The sequence below is a fragment of the Myxine glutinosa genome, chromosome 5, assembly GCF_964187855.1.
Source record: "Myxine glutinosa chromosome 5, kmMyxGlut1.1, whole genome shotgun sequence".
NCBI classification, from domain to species: Eukaryota; Metazoa; Chordata; class Myxini; order Myxiniformes; family Myxinidae; genus Myxine; species Myxine glutinosa.
Genome location: NC_136265.1, coordinates 81,785,274 through 81,809,141, shown reverse-complemented (window position 1 = coordinate 81,809,141; position 23,868 = coordinate 81,785,274). Strand labels below are relative to the sequence as shown.

Genomic DNA, 23,868 nt, shown 5'->3' with positions numbered 1-23,868 from the left:
ATGCACATCTGCACTGTCCATGTGAAAGTTGTGCACACGACCTCTGCTTGACCACAAATAACACTTTCCACAGTTGGTGACACTGAATGAAATTGTAATATCTCACCGTTTGTCCACTCTCGATGCTGTGTGAGGTTTTCACAAGCTGAACTTGATAAAGACTCGAACAAGGACTGAACCTCTGGCATATATTTTAAACATGTTAACAAAGGTTAGAATTAAAGGATCCCAGATAGAAAAACGTGGACTTCACTCATCGTTGTAAAATGAAGGGATGTGGAAAAGAGAGGATACAAAACAACTTTTTAAATTGTTGAAATAACTGGTGCCTTTATCATGATTTTGCCAATTTGCATTGATTAAATGGAAGGAAAAATTACCCTGTTTGTGCCAGATTTCTTGTGAAATAAAATCATTAAAAGCATTGTGGTGGAATTAATTGATAGTTCAATGAGAATAGTATTTCCAGCCATGATTAAAAATAATGAAGTTGCGGAGAAAAAAAAACCTCATTTACCAAAGCATTTACAAACTTGTTGGCCAGAAAAGAATTCCCAGGGAAAATACTGTCGTGTTCACCGGGGGGAGGGGGCGTGGGGGGGGAAGGGGGTGGCGTGCCAAGTCCGTTAATCCACCAGCCGCCGAATGTGAAGCGAGCAGGTCAGGCTCGCCCCCCGCTCCCCAAAGCACCGACGTGAGACAAGAAAGGGCTGCGACCACTCGTATTGCCTGAACCAAGAAGGGCTGGTTGCTATGAAAGTCGGAACAAGAAACAGGAAAATAAAAAATCGGTCAGAGACCAAGGACGTGCCGGAATGTACTTTTTTAAATCGGCCATTTTGGATTAAAATGGTGAGAAATCTATACACGTGTATACGCTAAGCAATGGAAGGTAACTGAGTAAGTGTATGCATATCTCTTGTCCTTTCAGAGTTATAGTGGTTTGAAATATATTTTCAATGAAAACTTGGCCCCCTGACCTTTGACCCCAAAAAATAATTAAAACTATGCATTTTTGACCATTTTATGCCACATGTTATTTTTCGGGAATTGAATAATGAACATTTTGGTGTTGGTTAGAAGGGAATCGGATAATGTTTGACAGAGTTATTAGTAAAAAAAACTATTTTTGACCTTGAGTTTGACCTTTCAAGGTCACTCAAGGTCAAAGGTCAAGATGGCAAATGAAATGTCGTATGTGACTTCCTATATGTCAGTAACAGTAAGTTTATGCGGGTTCAATGCGATGCCATGTTCCCGACATCGGAGAAGTACATTCCGCACCTGTTGCACATCCTCATTGAATGTCGGTCCATATCATCGACGACCCTGACCGTATTTTGGATTCCCTCAAGAGCGATGCCACCTCTGTAATAATATTCATCTCCACTCACGTTGAGGCCCATTGGAGCTTGCAAGTATTTGAACTGACCCCAAGGTGTCATGAATACGGTAAGGGATTGGCTGGCCTCGTCCAGAGGAATTTGCCAGTATCCCTTGGTCGCATCATATACAATATAGAAGCAAGTGTTCTTCACATGCGAGACTGCCTCAGCAGGTGTGATGAGAGGGTATACAGGGCGTTTGACGTGGCGGTTCAACATACGGAAATCCACACACATGTGAATGCGACCATTAGGTTTTGGAGTACCACAAGTGGATGACACCAATCTGAAGGCTAGCTTCCCATCGGAGAAAGGACACCCTTGTTCACCATGTCGTCAAGTTCTGACTTAACCTGATCTCACCAAGCCACTGGTAGTGGACATGCCTTCCTCAGCTGGAAAGGTACAGCGTCATCCTTCAGGTTAATACGCATGGCGCCGCCCTCCATAGGTCGAATGCTATCGTCTGTGGTGAAATTGCTTCCTCTGCAATGCGCAAAACACAGCAGCGACCAAGACGATCCACCGAACAGCTGGGGGTTGCTTGTTGTCATTGTGCTGTCCAGCTCTACATACAGGCTTGTCCCCCTTCGATTTTCGACATACACGTGCAAAGTGGCCCACGGTGCCGCACTTCTGGCACTTCCCATCACGAGCCGGGCAGGTCTTTGAGTTCCTGTGGGCATCACCCCCACAATGTACACAATTGGTGGTCTCGGGTCGGGACTGACTGCGACAAAAAAATGGTCGACGAGAGTTTTTGGCAATGAAAGCCCGGGATTGACGTCCGGTCATCATATCAGCCTTCCTGCTGGCTTCCTTGCTACGGTACATGTCCAGAGTACGTTGTAGTGTGAGATCTCTCTTAGCCATAAGCTTACGACGCACCTCTGAATCAGATATGCCAGTGATGATCAGAATGACAAACTGTTGTTCAACAGTCATGGTTGAGAGATCACAATTGGCGGCAATCTCCTTTAGTGCACAATATGATGAGTCTAAGGTCTCTCCAGTCCCTTGGTGCCGCTCATGAAAATCAACCAGATCGTGGATGACGTGCCACTGTCTTTGTAGATGTGCTTCAATGCTGGTGAGAACATCCCTGACAGAAAGTATGTCCGATGTGAAATCGATATCAATGGCAATCTTGAGGACTGATATCATGCCCAATGTCAGACAGTTCCGAAGAGTTGCCAACTGCTCACGAGCTTGCATACGATCGAGACGTATGATGAGGTAGTAATCATCCCATTGTTCTCTCCATGCCTTGAAATCCTGCAAAGTCGTAGACTCGGATAACACTGGTGGTTGTTTAACCGAGAATTTCGGAGCAGATAAAGATGATGCCTCGGGGGTGTTTTGACGATCTGGAACACCATCGTCACCGACGTCACCAGAACCAGTGGGCGGGCGGCCTGCTATGGCCTCACAAAGCAGTTTAATTTCCTGGATGTGTGCCTGCTGTTGATCGGCTGCGGCCTGTTGTTGGTTCAACATAGCACGTTGCTGCACAGCCATTATGTCCTTCATAATAACCACAAACGAGGTCACATCCTGAGAGTACTCCGTAGGTTTCTCTTTGGGAGGCACGTCTGTGTGTTAAACGTACTCACTGAGAAATGAAACAGACACAAACATGAGAAATCCCCTTCCTGCGAACGATGATGATGGATGGAAATCGAAAGTCGCTGCCATCGACTTTCGCTGAAATCGAAAGTCGCTGAAATCGAAAATCGCTGCCATCCACCGTTATCAGCTTGGATTGGAGCCGATGATCACACCCAGAGCTGCGCAGAATGTTCCTTTTGCCAACTACGCCATCCTGCCGACTTCGCCATGTTAAAAGTTCAAGGAGGCAGAGATGAACATCTGAGTTTATTCAAACAACACAGTGACCGAACACGCAAGCCTTCGGCTGCAGGGCATCATCGAGCTACTGACTGCGGCTACCCAGAAACAGAAACAGGTTTACATAATACGTCAAGTGTAATACCAAAGGGTTTTGCAGTATCCAACAGTGAATGCATGTTGAAATGACTCTGGTGCCTTTGTGATGATTTTACCAGTTTGGATTGAATCAAATTTATCTTTGAACAAATGCCTTAAGACACACAGAACACTTGTAAGGCTCCTCTCCCGTGTGAATTTTTTTTGATGTTGATGCAAATGTGATGACGAAGCAAAAGCTTTGTTGCAAACGGAACACTTGTGTGGCTTCTCTCGGTGGTTGTTACCTCCATATGCAGGTTTCAGAAGGTGCAAAGGAGCACTGCCAAGTCTCAAAGTATCCACCTGTGTGTGTGTATGTGTACATGGGCGTTTGCCCGAATATGCATGTATGTGTGTGTAAGTTGTCGTTGGCTACTGTGATAATAAAATCCTATTCAAACTACAACTCCGCTGGTGGAAGGCATGAAAGAGTTCTTATCTATCTTTCATGGGCGTATGCTTTGCTTGCGTATTGTCGTGCGACTCCAGTTAACACAAGAAGGTCGTGGATGGGCCTGAACGGATTTATTCGGAGGCAACAACCAAACACGGGTTCGGCTATAAAACGCGGAGGAAGAAGGAAAATGGATGGCTGCGGCAAAAGCTAACCTGGATCGCGCCGACGGCAGCTTCGATCCTGCAGGGAATCTAATTCAACCGGCACAGGTTTAACAGGGGATGGAAAATAATACAAGGGTTTATTGCAAAGAAACGTAGGGACAGTAAAACGCGATATTATCTAAAGTTCCCAGATTGGGATCCCACACACTGACGTCAAATACAGACCGGGGGAGTGAACAACCAAAATAACACGTCCGTTATGTAATTGGGAACGCGGAGCTCGGTCTTAGCTGTCTTGTCGTCTTCAATCTCCGGCGTGGAGGAATCCTCCGCCCGCCTCGCATGCACCACTAGGCCCGTTCACAGCACCAAGTCTCACTCCCGCACAAGCACCGCTCCAAGCACCACGAGGTCGATCTTCACACACGATCGATAAGCCAACTCAACCAGGGCCAAGACTGCGAGTCAACGCAACCAGGGACAGGACTCTCTCCACTCGAGATCGCACCGGGACTGCCAGGCCAGAAATCTGCCACGCAGAGTTCCGCGCGCTCTTTTTATAACCTCTGGCGGTGACGTCAGCCTCGGCATGGCACCCAACCAGAGCCGCATAACTTCCCGCCCTTTGTCGAACCGCTTCGCGCCTTCCGCGTCCATTCGCGCCAACCGATCACAGCCCTCCTGGGCGTGGTATAGCACGTGGCGTGTAGCATGATCATAGCTCGTAGGTGCAGCTGGCCGAGGTCCATGTGGCTGCGCCCCGAGCCGGCTCCCCCCTCCCCCTTGCCTGTTCGTCTTCCAAAGTTATGCCAGGGAAGGGATTTATTTGATGTTGCGCTGGGGACCTAACTGCGTGTCTACAGGTGTGCATTGCCATAAGGGACAAAGGTTTGGTGACCAGGTGTGGACACACAGGGGCGTTATTCTTTAATCCCTATTCTATTTAACACACAAACATCCTGGTATGTCCACAGGTATACATCCTAACTGACAAATCGCCTAAACATGAAACTTATTACAGGTCAGATTCCTTACCGCGACAGACGAATACCTACATACACAGATCTATCTGGCTCTACATATTGCTACCACACCGACATAACAGTATTTAATCTGCTGCTACGAGGTGCCGCATTATGCTGTTTTGCTTCCTGGGAGATTTGGTAAGCTGAACTAGAGGATTTCGGTGATTATTGTTTGAGACATGCTTTGTGCTTCATTCTGTAGTATTGATGATTTGTATGCTGTGTCCTGTGTAGTGTTCCACACTTTCTGATTTCAATAAAGCCTGCGACTTGCATAAGGTTTTGGAGATCATATTTCACAGCACGCACTTGTGGAGATCATATCTCCACAAGTGGGTGGGTTTCAGGAGATGGTTTCAAAGTATCCACCTCCATTGTGCGTGCGTTTGTGTGTATGCTTACCGAGCAGGTTTCAAAGTATCCACCTCCTGTGTGTGTGTGTGTGTGTGTGTGTGTGTGTGTGTGTGTGTGTGTGTGTGTGCGTGCGCTTATGTGTGTGTGTATGTATGTGTGTATGTATGTGTATGTACGTGTGTGTATACATGTATGTGTGTATGTATGTGTATGTATGTGTGTGTATGCATGTATGTGTGTGTATGTATGTGTGTACGAGTGTGTGTGTGTGTGTGTGTGTGTGTGTGTGTGTTTGTGTGTGCAATATTTGTGTACATATGTAAAATAAAATAAAATAACTTATCCCATCACCTTCAAAGCTAATGTTGTGCCACCTGTATAAACTCATGCTTCCTCCCATGACTAATGCTCCTGTGCCCGATGTGTCTCTCCAGTGTGAATTTTTTGATGCTTTGTTAATGCTGCTCTTTCAACAAATGCCTGAAGACGCACAGAACACTTGTACGGCTTCTCTCCCATGCGAACTTTTTTGATGTCGGTGCAAATGTGATGAACAAACAAAATCTTTGTTGCAAACAGAACACTTGAAAGGCTTCGTTTCCGTATGTATCCTTTGATGCTTTTTTAATTTTCCTTTATCACCAAATGCCTTAAAACACACAGAGCACTTGAAAGGCTTCTCTCCTGTGTGTATTTTTTGATGCCTTATTAATGTTACTCTTTGACTAAATGTCTTAAAACACACAGAACACGTGTGTGGCTTCTCTCCCGTGTGAATTTTTTTATGTCGGTGCAAATGCGATAAACAAACAAAATCCTTGTTGCAAACAGAGCACTTGTAAGGCTTCTCTCCCGTGTGTATCATTTGATGCTTTTTTAATATGCCTTTATCACCAAATACCTTAAGACACACAAAACACTTGTAAGGCTTCTCTCCGGTGTGTATCCTTTGGTGCTTTTTTACTCTTCCTTGATGACTAAATCCCTTAAGACACACAGAACACTTGTATGGCTTCTCTCTCGTGTGCATTTTTTGATGTTGATGCAAATATGATGAAGAAGCAAAATCCTTGTTGCAGACAGAACACTTGTATGACTTCTCTCTCATGTGAATTTTTTGATGTTGATGCAAATATGATGGACAAGCAAAATCCTTATTGCAAACAGAACACTTGTAAGGCTTCTCCCCTGTGTGCATCCTTTGATGATTTTTTAATGTTGATCTTTGACCAAATGTCTTAAGACACATCGAACACTTGTGTGGCTTCTCTGCTGTGTGTCTTTTTTGATGTTGATGCAAATATGATGAAAAAGCAAAAGCCTTGCTACAAATGGAACACTTGTGGGGTTTCTTTCCTGTGTGTATTTTTTGATGATGATGTAAATATGATGAAAAAGCAAAAGCCTTGTTGCAAACGGAACACTTGTAGGGTTTCTTTTCTGTGTGTATTTTTCGATGCCTTATTAATGTTGATCTCTGAACAAATGCCTTAAGACACACAGAACACTTGTGTGGCTTCTCTCCTGTGTGTATTTTTTGATGATGATGCAAATATGATGAAAAAGCAAATGCCTTGCTGCAAACGGAACACTTGTAGGGTTTCTTTTCTGTGTGTGTTTTTTGATGATTATGCAAATACGATGAAAAAGCAAAAGCCTTGAGGCAAAAATAACACTTGTAGGGTTTCTTTCCTGTGTGTGTTTTTTGATGCCTTATTAATGTTGCTCTCTGAACAAATGCCTTAAGACAAGCAGAACACTTGTAAGGCTTCTCTCCCATGTGTCTTCTTTGATGACTTATTAAAGTTGTTCGATAAAGAAATGCTTCCAGACACATGGAACACTTGTAAGGCTTCTCTCCGGTGTGTATCCTTTGATGATGACGCAAACGTGATGAATAAAAAAAATCCTGACCACAAACAGAACATTTGTGTGGTCTCTTACTTCCTTGGATATTCTTGAGAGTCTCTGCGCAGCTTTTACAACTGCGGATGGAAGACGCGCTGCTAAACGTGTCGGTTTCTTGACAAACATTCTGTGTCATGTGATGATTTAAAATTTCTGAGCAGAACAACTGGGAACAGTTGTAACAAGAAACCAGTTTCATTTGTTTCACTGAAAAGACAAATCACAAAAAGCATTCAAAATTTACCAAAACTTGAAAATGTTGGAAACTTGATAATATTTCACTTAGATTAGATGAAGCATTTGCCATATATTTCTGTCCTTCATTCAATGGACAAGCTCAATATCAAGAATTCAAAAATGGCAGAATTTTCCAAAATGTATCTGACAGTGACTGAGTAAACACAAGCTAACTTACCAGAGGTTATTCGATTATTGTGGCAGCAGAAAATAAGAAGGTGTGATGTGTGGTCCTTATTTATATTGTTACGTTTGTGGGAGGTAGGCAAATGATTACCTTAGAGCCAGGTAGAATTGTTTAGATTACCATGCTCCAAATGTCGTGTGGCCATCTTGAAGTACATAAGTCAGGCCGGATGCCGTGAAAGTGTATAATTGTGGGGTTATGTTAATTAGTTAGGGATTGATGGTTAATCCCCTGTATGTAACTGCCTCTGTTATTTCCCCTCTGTTCCTCATGACAATGCATCACACACACACAAAACCAGGCACTAGCGCATTAATAACACTAAATAAAAACGAACCGGTAAAAGGACATTGAGGACCACTGCTGATACCACCGATGGGTGATCACAAAAGCAGGCAGGTCTGTGAGGCCATGCCCCGAAGAGCAGTGATTGGTTAGGACGGTCATCGAGCAATGAGATGAACTCACTGGTTGGAGCAGGCATGGGCGGCGTTGGATGGCGTCAAAGCCTTGAGTACAAAAGACCAGGGTTCCCGACATTTTCTCTCTTGCGTTGGGACACTCTCTTGCATTGGGACGAGCTCTTGCGGTGGGACGAGCTCTTGTGGTGGGACGAGCTCTTGCGGTGGAACAGTCATATTCCCGCCCTTCTTGCGTGGGGACATTGATAGCGAATGGTCACGAATTCTCTCGGGTCCTGGTGTTTGTGAAAGGCGGGCATCTCTTGCGCCTGATTTTCAATACGAACGGTCTTGAGTTGGGACTTTGACAGCGAACAGTCATGGTTTTTGTCAGTGGTGTGCCTAGTTTGATAGCAGACGGTCGCGGCCGTGCAATCTTTCTCTTTGGTCCGGGCTATTGGCTGCACGGCTGCATTGTCCTTTCACTGGCTCGTGAGTGCTGGCTTTTCGTTGTCTGGGTGTGCTGAGAGACCGGTGCTGGTGAAACGGACAACAAAGACAAGCGCGGCTGAGTGAACAAGGGCGTGCTGAGGCCTGGTTGCCGCGCCCGAACGGCACCAAGGTCATATTTTCCCGCCAAGGACGAGGGACCTAGGACGATCCCGGATAATCAAGGGGACCAGAGATAAGTCACAACTGCACATTTTTACTTTCGTTCACCTTTATTTTTCCCTTTTTTTGTATTTGAGTCCGTTTGGGGGTGCTCCATTTAGGAATCCGAGTTTGTCGTGCATTATTGCGTTTCCGGCATTGCTTCAATAAAGGCGGTATTTTTGTACATTTGAATCAGTGTCGGTTTGAGTTAATTGTCGCAGGTCAGAAGACGTCCAGTTGGATCTGCAAAGGAAAGAGCTTCGCTGCTTTGGGGTGTTTTACGTATTAACTCTGCCATTGTTCACTGAACGCCTCGGAGTGTTAAGCTCGATCGGCAATCCGTCCGAGATCGGTATATATCGGCACGGACACGACAATATTTTCCAAAGACTCCCTTTTCCTCCTCAAAAAGTGATTCCAGATACATCATTTTTCAGTCCAATATGATGAAGGAGGGGCAATAAATTGAAAGGAAGAGAAGGTACAAGACCAAACTTTCACCAACCTATCCTCAGCAAGAGCAGATTTTGTGCCTCAACCAATGATTTTCCAACCTTTGGCCTCCACAACTCATGTGGAAAATGCATTTGCTTACTTGCAATCATCAGTAAGGTATTGGAATCCATCATTCATCTGCAGCTTCAGAGAGTACTGCTCTCCTGTCTGTGCTGGCACTCCTGCATTACACCTTGCTCAGCTTGAGGCTGTGGAAACCAAGACCTCCAAGATTATTGGAATGACCCGCAATGAAGCAGAGGTCATGGGCCTATCACTTACCCATCACAGACAGATCTTTGGTCTCTTTGTCCCATTTCTCACTCGTTTCTGGTCTTCCATCCTCTGCTCTTTCCTTGCTTGTATCATCCTCGCTACGCCACACACAAAAATGCAGGCACAGGGCTCACACTGACAGACCAACACGAAAACCATGGCATTCCCTATTCAAACTATATACAGAACTCACTTTGGAATATTAACTGGAAATTAAAAACAAACTCTTCTAACGTCCAATGACTACTCGGTTATCGGTCCGTCCCATGCCCGGACAACCCGATGTTGATCTGGCCCACCACGAGAAAAAGGTTGTCGATCACTGGACGAAGGGGATGCAAAACATATTGGATTGTCGAACTAGTCTTACATCTGCGCAGAATGGACAGGGACATGGTCTCCAAGGAGCAAAGCTTTGTTGGCGAAGATCTCATGGGATTTGAGTTGGACAAGTGACTCAGAAAAGTTCCCTGTTTCGTTGACATAAAAACAGCCCATGTATGGAAACACTTTGAATCTACAATTCTACAAGAATTCTACAAGAATTGGAAATAAATAATTTATTCGGGAAAATAAACAAAACAGGTAAACATAGTGTGATATCTTCTCTGTGTAACTCGGCTTACCTTCGAGCAGCTGTTCAGCTTTGCTTGTCTCTGCCGGAGGAGAATCACATGGTTCCTGCTTTATGTGCTCAGAGCTCAAAGCATTCTGAGAGGTCTGAAGAGAGTTACTCTGGAAGGTTTCCATCTTCACCAGAGGAGCTTCATTTGGAAACCATGTGACATTGTGTTCCATGAACAAAAAAAGGGATAAACGAGTGAATCCAATGAAAAAAAAGAAGAGGGTTTTGCAAGTTCATTTGGTCAAAATCCAAGCAAGCATCGTCACAAAAAGAAATGTCTCATCCTCAATCCATTTATCATCTGATGAGTTAAAAATAGAATTCTCATTTAACTCACGACTTTGATATCTCAATTTAACATTGACAAACGAAAAAGGAGTGAAAAAATCTCGTAAACAAGTCGAGCTACAAAGTACACCGCCCCATGCCAAATAAATAAATAACATATCCTTCAGGTGTGACATTGTCTGGGCACCTTTGGCACCTGCCAATGCCGCCGTGCAGCACATATAGACAGTATTGGGAGGGAGAGGTGTACAACAATTGATTGATTCAATGATTAATTCCGTAATCAAAAAAATAAATAATCGTAGAATAATTAATTTCTTAATCAATTGGCGAAAAGCATACCTAAACCACCACTGCTTCACCCAATGTAAAAAAATAGCGGAGTTATAGAGCAGTTATTCATTGTTATTTACGATCAATTTTCATCTACAGTGGAGTTATTTCCTTATTGAATGTTTAGAGCAGTGGTTCTTAACCTTTTTAGAGGCGCCGAACCCTAACGAAACCCACCGAACACTCGCGGAACCCCTCAAATTTGACCAAAAAATTAAGAAGAATTGCATCTTAATGCGTGCGTTTTCTGTTCTTCTTTTCGGGAGGCGATCTGGGAAATGCGTGGTTTTGTTTTGGCAAGGGCCACCCTCAATTCATTGTCGCATGCAAGCCTGCTCCTTTGCTTTGTTTTAATGTCCACGAGTTTCGAAAACGCATGCTCGCAGAGATACGTTGTAACGAACGGCATGAGGATCTCAAGGGCAATTTTAGCGGTGAGGATACCCTTTCATTTGGCGGCACCAAAATGTTGAGAGCGTTGTTGTGCCGAAGAGTTGTTGTTGAGTCTGGCTCTGCTGAAGTTCGATGAGGTCGTCGAGGTATTGGTCGTTGACATCTGCCGTTGCAACGTCGAAAGTAAACGGCTGCCGCACCCATGCTGGGTATTGCTCTTGGTCAGGGAAGTAGCCGTCGAATTACTTTCCCAGCTCATCCAAGTGCGTGGCAATCGCTTGCTTCAGCTCCCCCGGTACAGCAGTGCCTCCAACTTCAGACTCATCTTCGATCCCGCTCACGCACTCGTCCAGTAGCGAAAAGTTTGTGAAGTTGTCGCTCTCTGTTCGCCGCCTCCACAACGGTAACTTCTTTCGGAAAGCGCTCAGCTTTTCTTCAGATTTGATGGCATTCACTCCACCGCCCTGCATCTGGCAATTGAGATGATTGAGTGCATCAAAGATGTCAGCCAAGTACGCCAAGGTGAGGATGAACTCTGACTCTTGGAAGTGCGTTGCATGGCAATGCTGGTGTTCTCGCAAAAACAGGGCTAATTCTACACACAAGGCAAAAACACGGCTCACTACCTTCCCTCATGATAACCATCAAACGTTAGAGTGGTAGAGAAAGACTTCAAATTCAGAGCCGAGTTCATTGCACAGCTCTTTGAAGATGCTATGATTCAAAGCACGGCTTCGCATGTAATTCACAGTTTCAATGACGATTTTCAGAACATTGGCCAGTTTTGGAGGCAGGGTTTTTGATGCCAGCGCGTGTCTGTGCAGGACGCAGTGCGTGACGATGATGTGTGGTGCATCGGTCTTCACCAACGCTCCAAAACCGGAGTTGTGTCCCAGCATGTCTGGAGCTCCGTACGAGCAAACTGCAGACACCATGTTCCACGAGAGGCCGTTGCTTCTGAAGAAGTCGTCCACAAGCTTCTTCACGTCGGCTGCCTTCGTCGTTGTTGTGAGAGGCTTGCAGAACAGAAAGTCTTCCTTGATCTGGTCTCCTTTGACATAACGCACAAATAAGATGAGCTGGCTCAAATGTGAAACGTCGGTGGTCTCGTCGAGTTGAAGGCTGAATTTCGTCGGGCTCGCGACTAAATCTGCCACTACCTGGGCGAGGATGTCGTCGCTCATGTCGTCGATTCTGCACCTGATGGTGTCATTTGAGAGTGGAACGAGAGAGAACTTGTTTTCAGCAGCTTTTCCCAGCATGATGTTGGCCATCTTCAACGCGGCCGGTTTGATGAGTGTCTCGCCAACAGTGTGCGGTTTGCCCTGCTTTGCGATCAGGTACGCAACTTCATACGATGCGGTGAGGATCGGTTTGTCAATTGGAATGAAGCCGAGAGTGGGCAAGGTAGCACTTGCGTCGAATCGGACTCTCTTCAATTTGAATTCATCCAGCGTTGCGTCTTTGTACTGCCCCTCGCCGTGCAGTTTTTTGAAGTGTTCCCGTAGTTTTGCTGGTGCTAGGCTGGAGTTGCTCAACTTGACATTGCAAAGCATGCATTGAGGACGCTGACTTCCGTCCCGTTCCGTCAAACACATGAACCCGTACCGCATGTAATCCTCCGACCACTTCCTTTTTTTGCTCGACATACTGCAAAAAAAAAAAAAAAGTGACAAACTGATCTTAATTGAGTTCGGGCAAATAATAATTATATGACAAAAATTAAAAAAGGAACATGCTTAAATATAATCAGTACCCCTCTGAAAACTGAGAAATTTTAACGAAGAAAACATAACTTGTAGTTACGATGATGGGATTTATTATCTACTCAACTCTATGTCACCTCAAATCCTATTATAATATTACATAGAAAACTGCGAATTGTTAGTTTTGAATTGCAACCAAAGGAGTTATATCACCTCCACCTAATTTTCTGAGTAATTCAATCATATTTTATAATCACCATCCACTTTTGACTTTAATATAACTCTGTACCCGCCCTGCATATCCACAAGCATTTCCAAATTACTTTTCAATTAATCAGTAACTCCAAAGTAAGGCGCGACCAATGACGCATGGCACACGGCAAGGTAATCGAGGCTATTCACTGGAATTTCCGAACACCTGCAAAGTCCAAAATCCAGTAAGTAAGCAAGTAAGCACCATCAACAGAATAATTAGCAAGTTGCTCATTGATTCAACTTACTACAGTCAGTGTGAAACAACTTATCTTAAACACAGACCAGAGAAACCATGAATGGGATGGGAATACAATTACAAATAACATTTCCATTCGTTCGTAACATACATAGCAAAATAATAATAATATTAATAATAAGCGTAATTACACAGATTCAAAATTGATACAAAACTGGAAAAAAAAAATTGCAATGCGTTTCAGAGGACCTCCACCGAACCCCTGAGCCTGGCTCACTGAACCCCTGGGGTTCGGTCGAACCCAGGTTAAGAACCACGGGTTTAGAGGAAACGTGAACACAGGTGGAAGAAAATCTCGCTGAAGTGTGTCCATCTGAGATAGATTCTGAACAGGATTGTGGATTTATTTGTGTGTCATACTTCTCTTCTTTTCCTGGAAGACCAATCTCAGTGCATTCCAAAAAGTCCACAACAAGTGTGCGTCCACTCTCAGAGGAGCTAGAAAACAACATCCGCCCAACCACAAGAATGAACTTTCAAACTTGTCTCCCTCCTCCAAAACCTGGTGGCACCTTGGCAACCCCTCTGGTGTATGCTCCTCTTCCACCACTTCCCTCTCTTCAAAGAGCACCACAGCTGACTGACCGCTCATTAGATGGCTGAATGTCTCGATTCTGATTACTTGCAAATCATGTGTCCCCCAATGCCCCATTCTCAGACTCTGTATCTTTTGCACCTAAGAAGGTGGATAACGTTCTTTCATCCCTGGATTCTGACTCTGTTACTGCACCAGACAGCATCAGCTCACATGTCCTAAAAACCTGGCAGGCTGCTCTTGCACATCCTCATGCTACCCTTTTCACCATTTATTTTGCATGGGGTCATCTTCCATCATTTCGGAAATCTGGTAACATTACTGCATCTACTATAAATGGATGAGAGGTGTGTGTGTGTGTGTGTGTGTGTGTGTGTGTGTGTGTGTGTGTGTGTGTGTGTGTGTGTGTGTGTGCATACTTTTTGACGTTTATTAATTAACTCGCAAAAGTACCGGCGTTGCCGTGTAACAATGAGTCGTTCCCTGACGGGCATATGAATGGGGGGGGGGGGGGGAAGGGGTGAAAGAGGAAGGTGGGGAAGGGAAGGGGAGGGGGAGGAGGCAGGGGGAAGGGGAGGGGGGGGAAGGGGGAGGGAGGAAAGGGGAAGGAGTGAGGAGAGGAGGAGGGAAAGGGGTAGGGGAAGGGGAAGAGGGAGGGGATGGCGGGGAGGGGGAAGGAAGGGGGAGGGAGGGAAGGGGAGGGAAAAGGGGAGGGAAAAGGGGAGGGGATGGGGAAGAGGGGGAGGGGGAGAGGGGGAGGGGAAAAAGAGGAAAGGGGTTGGGGTAGGAGGAAGGGAGGGGAAGGAGAAGGGAAGTAGGGAAACGGTGAGGTGAAGGGAAGCGAGGGGGAAGGGAAGGGAGGGGAGGGGAGTGGGAAGGGGAGTGAGAGAACGGAGGGTGGAGGGGAGAGAGAGAAAGGACGGAGGAGAGGGGAAGGGAGGGTGGAGGAGGGGGGAGGAAGAAAGGAGGAAGAGGGGCAAGGAGGAGTGGTAAAGCGAGGAGGGGGAAGAGCAGGGAGGCGAGAGAGAATGGAAGGAGGTTGGAGTGAGGTAGCGAGCTAGTGGGGGGTGGTAGTCAGGTTCACTATGTTAACAAATATAATTTCGTTCAAAATTTTGGTAGATTAGCAAAACTATACATTTTTGGAATATTCAGAGCATGAGGAATCCAAAAATTAATGTTTACATTTGCGTAGACACCTTTGCGAAAATGACACTCAGGACAGTGATGAAGATAGTCAGGTTCACTATGTTAACAAATATAATTTCTTTCAAAATTTTTGGATTAGCAAACCTGTACATTTTTGGAATCTTCAGAGCATGGAGAATCTGAAAATCAATGTTGGTATTTGCACAGACACCTGCATGGCCGCCATTTTGGATTTTGAAAATGGCCGCCATAAAATACATATTTTGCGCGATCTCGGCTTCTAGTCAACCTAGAGACTTAATTAAATATGCTAATCCTATGTTTTCTGGGTCAAGGAATCCAATAAAGGCTTCAAAATAGTGCTCAGGATTATAGAAAAGCAACAAACAAAGGTGATTGAAAACCATTGTCTTTATATTTGTGATATAACTGTATTACATAATACATGATATTGCAAGTCCTTTGAAGTTATAGGTTGTTATAGGAAGTTATAGGTAGTATCAGATTGAACTATAAGTCCTATACACAGGATCTACGAGGTCTATACCGTTCAGGAATATGCTTTTACAGATCTTCATCACTGTCCTGAGTGTCATTTTCGCAAAGGTGTCTACGCAAATGTAAACATTAATTTTTGGATTCCTCATGCTCTGAATATTCCAATAATGTATAGTTTTGCTAATCTACCAAAATTTTGAACGAAAAAACATAGTGAACCTGACTATGGAGGGGGGGAGGGGGGGGGGCTTCAAATAAAATCAACACCCAAAACAAAGTCCGTGAACTCTTAATTACATTTCGACTGCTGAGACCCCGCAGACCTTTGATGACCCCTTAAGTCCCCCAAGACCCTGAGGACCACCAAGACCCCTGAAGAGCAAAATTACCCTTAAACACCCAAAAGACCCCAAAACTCAAAAGCCCCTGAAGAACCCAAAGACGCAAAACACACCAAAGACCCAAAACACCCAAAACACCCCAAAGACCCAAAACACCCCAAAGACCCGAAACACACCAAAGACCCAAAACACCCCAAAGACCCAAAACACCCCAAAGACCCAAAACACCCCAAAGACCCAAAACACCCCAAAGACCCAAAACACCCCAAAGACCCAAAACACCCCAAAGACCCAAAACACCCCAAAGACCCAAAACACCCCAAAGACCCAAAACACCCCAAAGCCCCAAAACACCCCAAAGACCCAAAACACCCCAAAGACCCAAAACACCCAAAACACCCAAAACACCCCAAAGACCCAAAACACCCCAAAGACCCAAAACACCCCAAAGACTAAAAACACACCGAAGACCAAAAACACTCCGAAGACCAAAAACACTCCGAAGACCAAAAACACCCCGAAGACCCAAAATACCCAGAAGACCCCGAAGACCAAACTACCCCAAAGATCAACAGACCCTGAAGACCACAAAGACCCAAAACATCCCAAAGACCCAAAACATCCCAAAGACCCAAAACATCCCAAACACCCGAAACATCCCAAACACCCGAAACATCCCAAACACCCAAAACATCCCAAAGACCCAAAACACCCCAAAGATCCAAAACACCCCAAAGACCCAAAACACCCAAAAGACCCAAAACACCCCAAAGACCCAAAACACCCCAAAGACCCAAAACACCCCAAAGATCCAAAACACCCCAAAGACCTGATCATCAATTTGGTTTCAGACCAGGTCACTCTACTCTGGACATGCTGCTTCTGCTGTCTCAACAATGGATGGAGGTCCTCAATGCCAAACAGGAAATCAGAGCTGTCTCCCTTGACATATCACGTGCCTTCGATATGGCCTGGCACCCAGCTCTGCTCACCAAACTCTCCTCCTATGGTATCCATGGAAATCTCCATGCATGGCTTGCGGACTTCCTCTCTGGTCGTAGTCAACGTGTGGCCCTGAATGGATTTCTCTCATCTCCCCTTCCCGTTCAGGCTGGAGTTCCCCAAGGCAGTGTGCTGGGCCCTGTGCTTTTTCTGGTCTTTATCAATGATCTCTCCGACTCTCTGGAAAATCCTCTGTATCTCTTTGCTGATGACTCCACTCTCTGCCGCTCCATTCCTCTTCCCTCAGATCGGCAGTCTGCAGCCTCCTCACTCTCTGAAGACCTGGACAAAATCACAGACTGGTCAAACATGTGGAACATGTCTTTCAATCCTGACAAATCTCACACTCTTACTATGTCTCTCCGAAAAGATCGACTGGACAACCCTCCCATCTACTTTCTCAACAATCCTCTCCAAGAAGTTCTGTCGCTCAAGCTTTTGGGTCTCACCATCTGCCATGATCTTTCTTGGGAAAACCACATTTCCAAGCTGGCCTCCAAAGCCAGTCGCCGACTGGGCATCCTCCGTCGTGCGAAGTCCTTCCTAGGCACACCTGAGCTCCTCACCACATACAAGGCTTTCATCCGCAGCTCAATGGAATACTGTTCTCCCCTATGGGCTGGTGCTCCTGCCTCACACCTGGCTCGGCTTCACGCTGTTGAATCCAAAGCTTTCAGAATCATTGGAATCTCCCGCGATGAAGCTATTTCTGAGGGCCTTTCACTCACTCACCGCAGGCAGGTAGGTGGTCTTTCTGTCTTCTACCGACTCCTCTCCGGCCTTGCTCCCCCAGCTCTCTCTGTGCTCTGTCCCCCAAATATTCCTACAGGTCGCACAAGATCTGCCAGCCACCCTCTGATGGTTAAACTGCCGAAATCTCGTCTCTCTGCTCACCTTCACTCTTTCATTCTTCTTTTCTCCCGCCTCTGGAACAAACTCCCACACTCACTTCAATCACACTCCTCCCTCCAGGTCTTCAAAACAGCTGTTCACCACCATCTCTTATCTTCCCCCATCCAAAACCTTGATCTTTTCTACCCCCACGAATTCACCCCAGATCCACCTTGTTTGAAATTCCAACTTCTTTCCTGGAAGTCTTGGCAGTGTCCATATGTTTTATACCTCTCCCACCCCCCCCCCCCCTTCCCATGCCTCCCCCCCAAAGCCCTCTCCCTCCCACAGTTCTCTCGAAGTCTCCATGTCTCTCGGTCCCTGCTCTCAAATGTTGTTTGTGTCCTTCCCCCTTTCTCCCCATCTTGTCTACCGCTCCCGATGTTATTTGTTTTGTGTGTCTGTTTGTCTTTCTGTGTGATTAATGTTCGCTCTTTCACGAGCCTCGATCTTGTATCCAAAAAAAACAAAAAAAAAAAAAAAAAAAAAAACAAACCCAAAACACCCCAAAGAACCAAAACACCACCAAATACCAACAACTCCCCAAAGACCCAAAACACCCCAAAGACCCCAAAGACCCAAAACACCCCACAGACCCCAAAACACCCCTGAAGACCAAAAACACCCCGAAGACCCAAAAGACCCCGAAGACCCAAAACACCCTGAAGACCCAAAACACCCCAAACGACCCAAAACACCCCGAAGACCCAAAACACCCCGAAGACCCAAAAAGACCCGAATACCCAAAAATACCCTGAAGATCCAAAAGACCCAGAAGACCCAAAAGACCCTGAAGACCCAAAACACCCTGAAGACCCAAAACACCCTGAAGACGAAAAAGACCCTGAAGACCCTGAAGACCAAAAAGACCCTGAAGACAAAAAAGCCCCTTAAATACACTGAACAACCAAAATACCCAAAAGACCCTTAAAGACCCAGAGGACCCAAAAGATGCTGAAGACACAAAAGACACAAAAGACACCAAAATGGTCAAAGATGTCTATCCCTCTAAAACGACATGTGGTGAGGAACGCGGAGCACGCCGAGTCACGCCAGTTAATACAATGAAAGTATATCGGACAAAAATGTTCATCAATAAAAAAATGGGTACGTAAAAACAAAAAGGGGAGCTCTGTCTACTGTAACAACATGGCTTGCAAAAGCAGCCTGAATATCGTTCACCAAGTGGTGGTTAATCATGTTCAAAAATATATGCAATCTGGATCCATCAACTAGAGGGAATTTTAAAAACAGATCACCCGTACAGTGGAGCAGTGGCGTATCAAGGAAAAATGACGTTCGGGGCAAGATGTCAAATTTGCTGCCACTCGTAACTTCCCAAAAGTCTTTGAATGGTGTGTGTGTGTGTGTGTGTGTGTGTGTGTGTGTGTGTGTGTGTGTGTGTGTGTGTGTGTGTGTTTGTTAGTGTGTGTGAGAGCCATGTTTTTGTGGATTTTCATGTTTTTTCATGTTTTTGAGAGCCATGTTTTTTCATGTTTTTGAGAGCCATGTTTTTTCATGTTTTTGAGAGCCATGTTTTTTCATGTTTTTGAGAGCCATGTTTTTTCATGTTTTCTCTGATCATCAATTTGGTTTCAGACTAGGTCACTCTACTCTGAACATGCTGCTTCTGCTGTCTCAACAATGGATGGAGGTCCTCAATGCCAAACAGGAAATCAGAGCTGTCTCCCTTGACATATCACATGCCTTCGATACGGTCTGGCACCCCGCTCTGCTCACCAAACTCTCCTCCTATGGTATCCATGGAAATCTCCATGCATGGCTGGCGGAGTGGCGGACTTCCTCTCTGGTCGTAGTCAACGTGTGGCCCTGAATGGGTTTCTCTCATCTCCCCTTCCTGTTCAGGCTGGAGTTCCCCAAGGCAGTGTTCTGGGCCCTGTGCTTTTCCTGGTCTTCATCAATGATCTCACTGACTCTCTTGAAAATCCTCTCTATCTCTTTGCTGATGACTCCACTCTCTGCCACTCCATTCCTCATCCCTCAGATCGGCAGTCTGCAGCCTCCTCACTCTCTGCAGACCTGGACAAAATCACAGTGGTCAAACAAGTGGAACATGTCTTTCAATCCTGACCAATCTCACACTCTTACTATGAAAAGACTGACTGGACAACCCTCCCATCTTCTTTCTCAACAATCCTCTCCATGAAGTTTTGTCACTCAAGCTTTTGGGTCTCACTATCTGCCATGATCTTTCCTGGGAAAACCACATTTTCAAGCTGGCCTCCAAAGCCAGTCGCCGACTGGGCATCCTCCGTCGTGCGAAGTCCTCCCTGGCACACCTGAGTTCCTCACCACAAATAATGCTTTCATCTGCAGCTCGATGGAATACTGCTCTCCCCTCTGGGCTGGTGCTCCTGCAATTGTTCAAAATGTTGTATACCAATAACTTAATATTCCTACAGGTCGCACAAGATCTGCCAGCAACCCTCTTCTGGTGAAATTGCCAAAATCAAGACTCTCTGCTCACCTTCACTCTTTCATTCCTCTTTACTCCTGCCTCTGGAACAAACTCCCTCACTCTCTTCAATCCCACTCCTCCCTCCAGGTCTTTAAAACAACTGTTCACCACCATCTCCTATCTTCCCCCAACCAAAACTTTGATCTTTTCTACCCCCATTAATTCACCCCAGATCCACTTTTTTGAAATACCGACTTATTTCCTACAAGTCTTCGCAGTGTCCATGTGTTTTATACCTCTCCCACCCCCCCCCCCCCCTTCGCATGCCTACCCATCTCCCCCCCCCCCCCCCAAGCCCTCTCCCTCCCACAGATATCCCGATGTCCCTGTTCTCTGCTGTTGTACTAGTGTGCTTCCCTCTGTCTCCCCATCTTGTCCACCGCTCCCTTCATTGTATGTTTTGTGTGTCCGTATTTTTTTGTGTGTGTGATTAATGTCAGCTTTTTCACGAGCCTCGACCTTGTATACAAAAAAAAAGAAACAAAAAGTATCACATTTTCACCAGCTATGACAGGTTTCACATCGATCGGTGAAGCGGTTTCATAAAAATATTCTGCACGGGTGTCACTCCTACCCTGAAAGTTTCGTCTCAATCGGACATATGGTTGCTGACAAAAACGACGTTCAACCCGAAAACATAATGCCTCCGGCTACCTTCGGATGCGGCGGCTTAATAAATAATACAAAGAATGATAACATTGTAACAAAACATACATTAATTAATATCATTAATATAAACAAAAATAATAATATTAGTATCATTTGGCAACAATAATAACAACGACGAACACATAATACCCCTCGCCCTCTCCCCATGCCTCCCTGCGCTGGCCCACTGCACATCTGCACTTGGTGAAAGGCAAGCTAAAGCTCAAGCAGTAAAGCAGGCAGGTGGGTATGCTGCAAGGCCATGAAGACCAATGAAAATTTGGCCCAATGGATCAACGGGCCCCCGAGTCACATAAAAGGTGCAAAAACTTATCCGCTGAACTACAGACCTCCAAGCTTAATACCAATCATCAGCGAGGTCATGGAGTCCATCTTCGCAGTATACATCAAATCTTTCCTCGTCTCCAATGGCCTGATTTCTGAACACCAGTTCGGATCCAAACCAGGTCACGGTACATTGGACTTGCTCCTTCAAGACAGCTGTTCACCAACATGATCTCCAATCGAAAACCTGGTCTTTTTCTGGCTTTGGAAACCCCGCACTCACCCATGCAAATCCCTCCTTCCCAATTTCCAGTTTCCCCTCCTGAGAGTTTCTTTCTGTATCCATCTTGTCCACCTCGTGCATCCTCTCCTGCCTCCCATTCCTCCCCACACCCATTGTTTGTCCGCCTCACTCTGTCTTGGTCTTCGGCTCTGCTGTTGGTCTCCACTATTGCTTTTGTCCTGTTGTGTCCGGATTTGTTCAGTGTACTCGTCCTAGCTCCTCCACAAGCTTCAACTATGCATACAAAAACAAATCTGAACAGTGTTGTGGTTTAACATGTCGGAGATGTTCATTTGGATAAATACTGCACTGATGAAATGGACACTTCCATAATGGGAAACACAACAGGTACCAAATATAACGGAGCAAACTGTTTATATTCTGTAAGCAAAGTGTATTGTTATCATTAAAGTTGAACATTAACAGCACCATTGTTGTTATTGTGGTTGTTGCTCAAACCTTTGATAAACGAGGAGTTATCATCAACAAACTCGGACTCCACCTTCACTTTCACAATAACATCTGAAAATAAAAACATCACATTCAAACTCAACTTTAAGCAATACTTCTGAAGAAAATCATCATCACAATCGATATCCAGAAAATTTTCACTTTTCAATTCCCTGAAAAAGATATTTTTGAAACGACTTGAAAGAGGAAACACTTAAACTTCTCTCACACCTCGTCCATTAACGAATCTGCTCTCGGGAATCAAAATGTCCGCTCGAGCTTCGATTACAACGAAGGGGATCGATTAACCGGTTCAGGACATCGACACGATCTTGGAAGAGGAAACCCGATCAGGATCTCGACACGATCTTGTACGATGAAACCAGATCAGGAGATCGACACGATCTTGTACGAGGGAACCCAGTCCGTAGGCCTACATGGTGTGATTCTCCGTCTAAATTATTATTTATTTAAATAGTACACAGCACGGACCCCGCACGGGAACGAACAGCACGTACCGGATCCAGACTCCTCATCCCCGGGAGAACGTCCCGGACTGACCCCGTTTCCTCCATCGGAGCCGCTCCTACATCCCGGGGGGTTCGTTCTGTGCTCCACCATGGCCAAATCTCCCTTCATAGCGTACAGTACATGAGGTACAGTGTAATACAGTACATGGGGTACAGTGTAATACAGTACGTGAGGCACAGTACAACTATAATACAGTACCACAGGGTTCAACACAAACAAACAACACCGTGAGTGAAGTTAGAGTGAGTGAACTCCGTGTTCTCAATCAATCTCTGAATGGAGTTAATTCATCAATTCGAATCCGCAGATTCGTCACAAATCGAACACTCCCTTAAAAACATCCAAGGTGATGTTTTAAAACGAAATGATAAGTGGGATTCTGGATCGAACCAGGGCTCCCTTTGTATTATTAGTTCACCCGCTCACTGTGGGAGTGGCAGGCGGAGAGGGGGTTTAGATGTACCATGGTGCACTATTAGAAGCGGCCTTGGAACATGCGTGACATTAAAACATGTTAAATCAGGTCATTGAAAACACATGAATATTACGGTATGCCATAATATCATTAGTGTTGTTATTAACTTTGTAATGAGAAGCGGCTTTGGAAAAACACCACAACAAACGCCTTGGAAGAACTCGACGTTAGCGGCAGGAAGGATCATGTTATTATTCCTTGTTGGGTATATAGACGACAGTACATCTACGATCAGGTGCGTTCGGCAATGTCATGGGCATTGAGTGATGTCCAGATTCCTCCAATTTCTTTGTTTATTGTTATAAACAGTGTTACGTGGTGCCCTCGGTGAATACCTGGTCTCAGTGACCCCCGGACCGTGAGAGGAACTTCGCCAGAAAGTTGTATTATATATGCGCTTTCGCCACGCAATCCATATGAATTCCACCCAAGAGAAAACTGATGTTCAAGGATATATTTCAATGGTAATGACACCATACAATTTCAATGATACAACCACGGAGATTTTCCCCGAGCAATCAATAGCAAACAACCATCCACAATTCCCAATCCCCAATCAATCCCCTATATGATTAAGATGGCCATCTTATATATGTGTGTTCACTTCGGTACTCACGACCCCCTTTTGGTCTCTGCTCCACACAATGTCTCTGGGCCCCTCCTGACCAAGATACTGGTCGGCGTCGCCGCACTCAGGCGGTTGAACGAACCCCGGGTGGACGTTTTTTCACCGGGCAGGTATCGTACCAGGCACCGTGGCTGCAGCCCCTCGTGGCCACGCGAAGCGGGTACGGTAGAGCAAGCCAAAAGCCCCACGCCGCTTGCAAGGCGCGTTAGGCCCCAACGTGCGACCCGCACGCGTCTGTTTAGACGGTGCCGCGAACAGTGCCAGACGCGGGGTCGCTGCACGGCCCCCACGTCAACTTGACGTCTCCACCGGGCAGGTACACGTCCCGGTAATTCCTCTCGCCAG

At 45.6% G+C, this 23,868-nt stretch overlaps 1 protein-coding gene across 1 annotated transcript; it reads right to left on the bottom strand.

Annotated features, from left to right (window-relative positions):
• Nucleotides 1–626: 626 nt before the first annotated feature.
• LOC144892138 (uncharacterized) lies at nt 627–22,694 on the bottom strand. Its single transcript, XM_078777362.1, has 4 exons — nt 22,408–22,694; nt 21,899–21,961; nt 10,099–10,236; nt 627–751 (listed from the first exon to the last, which is right to left on the bottom strand). The coding sequence occupies exons 1-4, from the start codon at nt 22,526–22,528 to the stop codon at nt 627–629; spliced, it is 447 nt and encodes a 148-aa protein (XP_078633488.1). The 5' UTR covers nt 22,529–22,694.
• Between the last annotated feature and the right edge of the window lie 1,174 nt (nt 22,695–23,868).

Bases quoted from the DNA above. Each gene is read 5' to 3' on its own strand.
- LOC144892138 (XM_078777362.1), bottom strand. From the start codon at position 22,528: ATGAAGGGAGATTTGGCCATGGTGGAGCACAGAACGAACCCCCCGGGA. The intron at 10,237-21,898 runs GTTTGAGCAACA...TTCCAAATGAAG, and splicing joins TAACTCCTCGTTTATCAAAG to CTCCTCTGGTGAAGATGGAA. The intron at 752-10,098 runs GTAAGCCGAGTT...CGACTTTCATAG, and splicing joins AGCTGAACAGCTGCTCGAAG to CAACCAGCCCTTCTTGGTTC.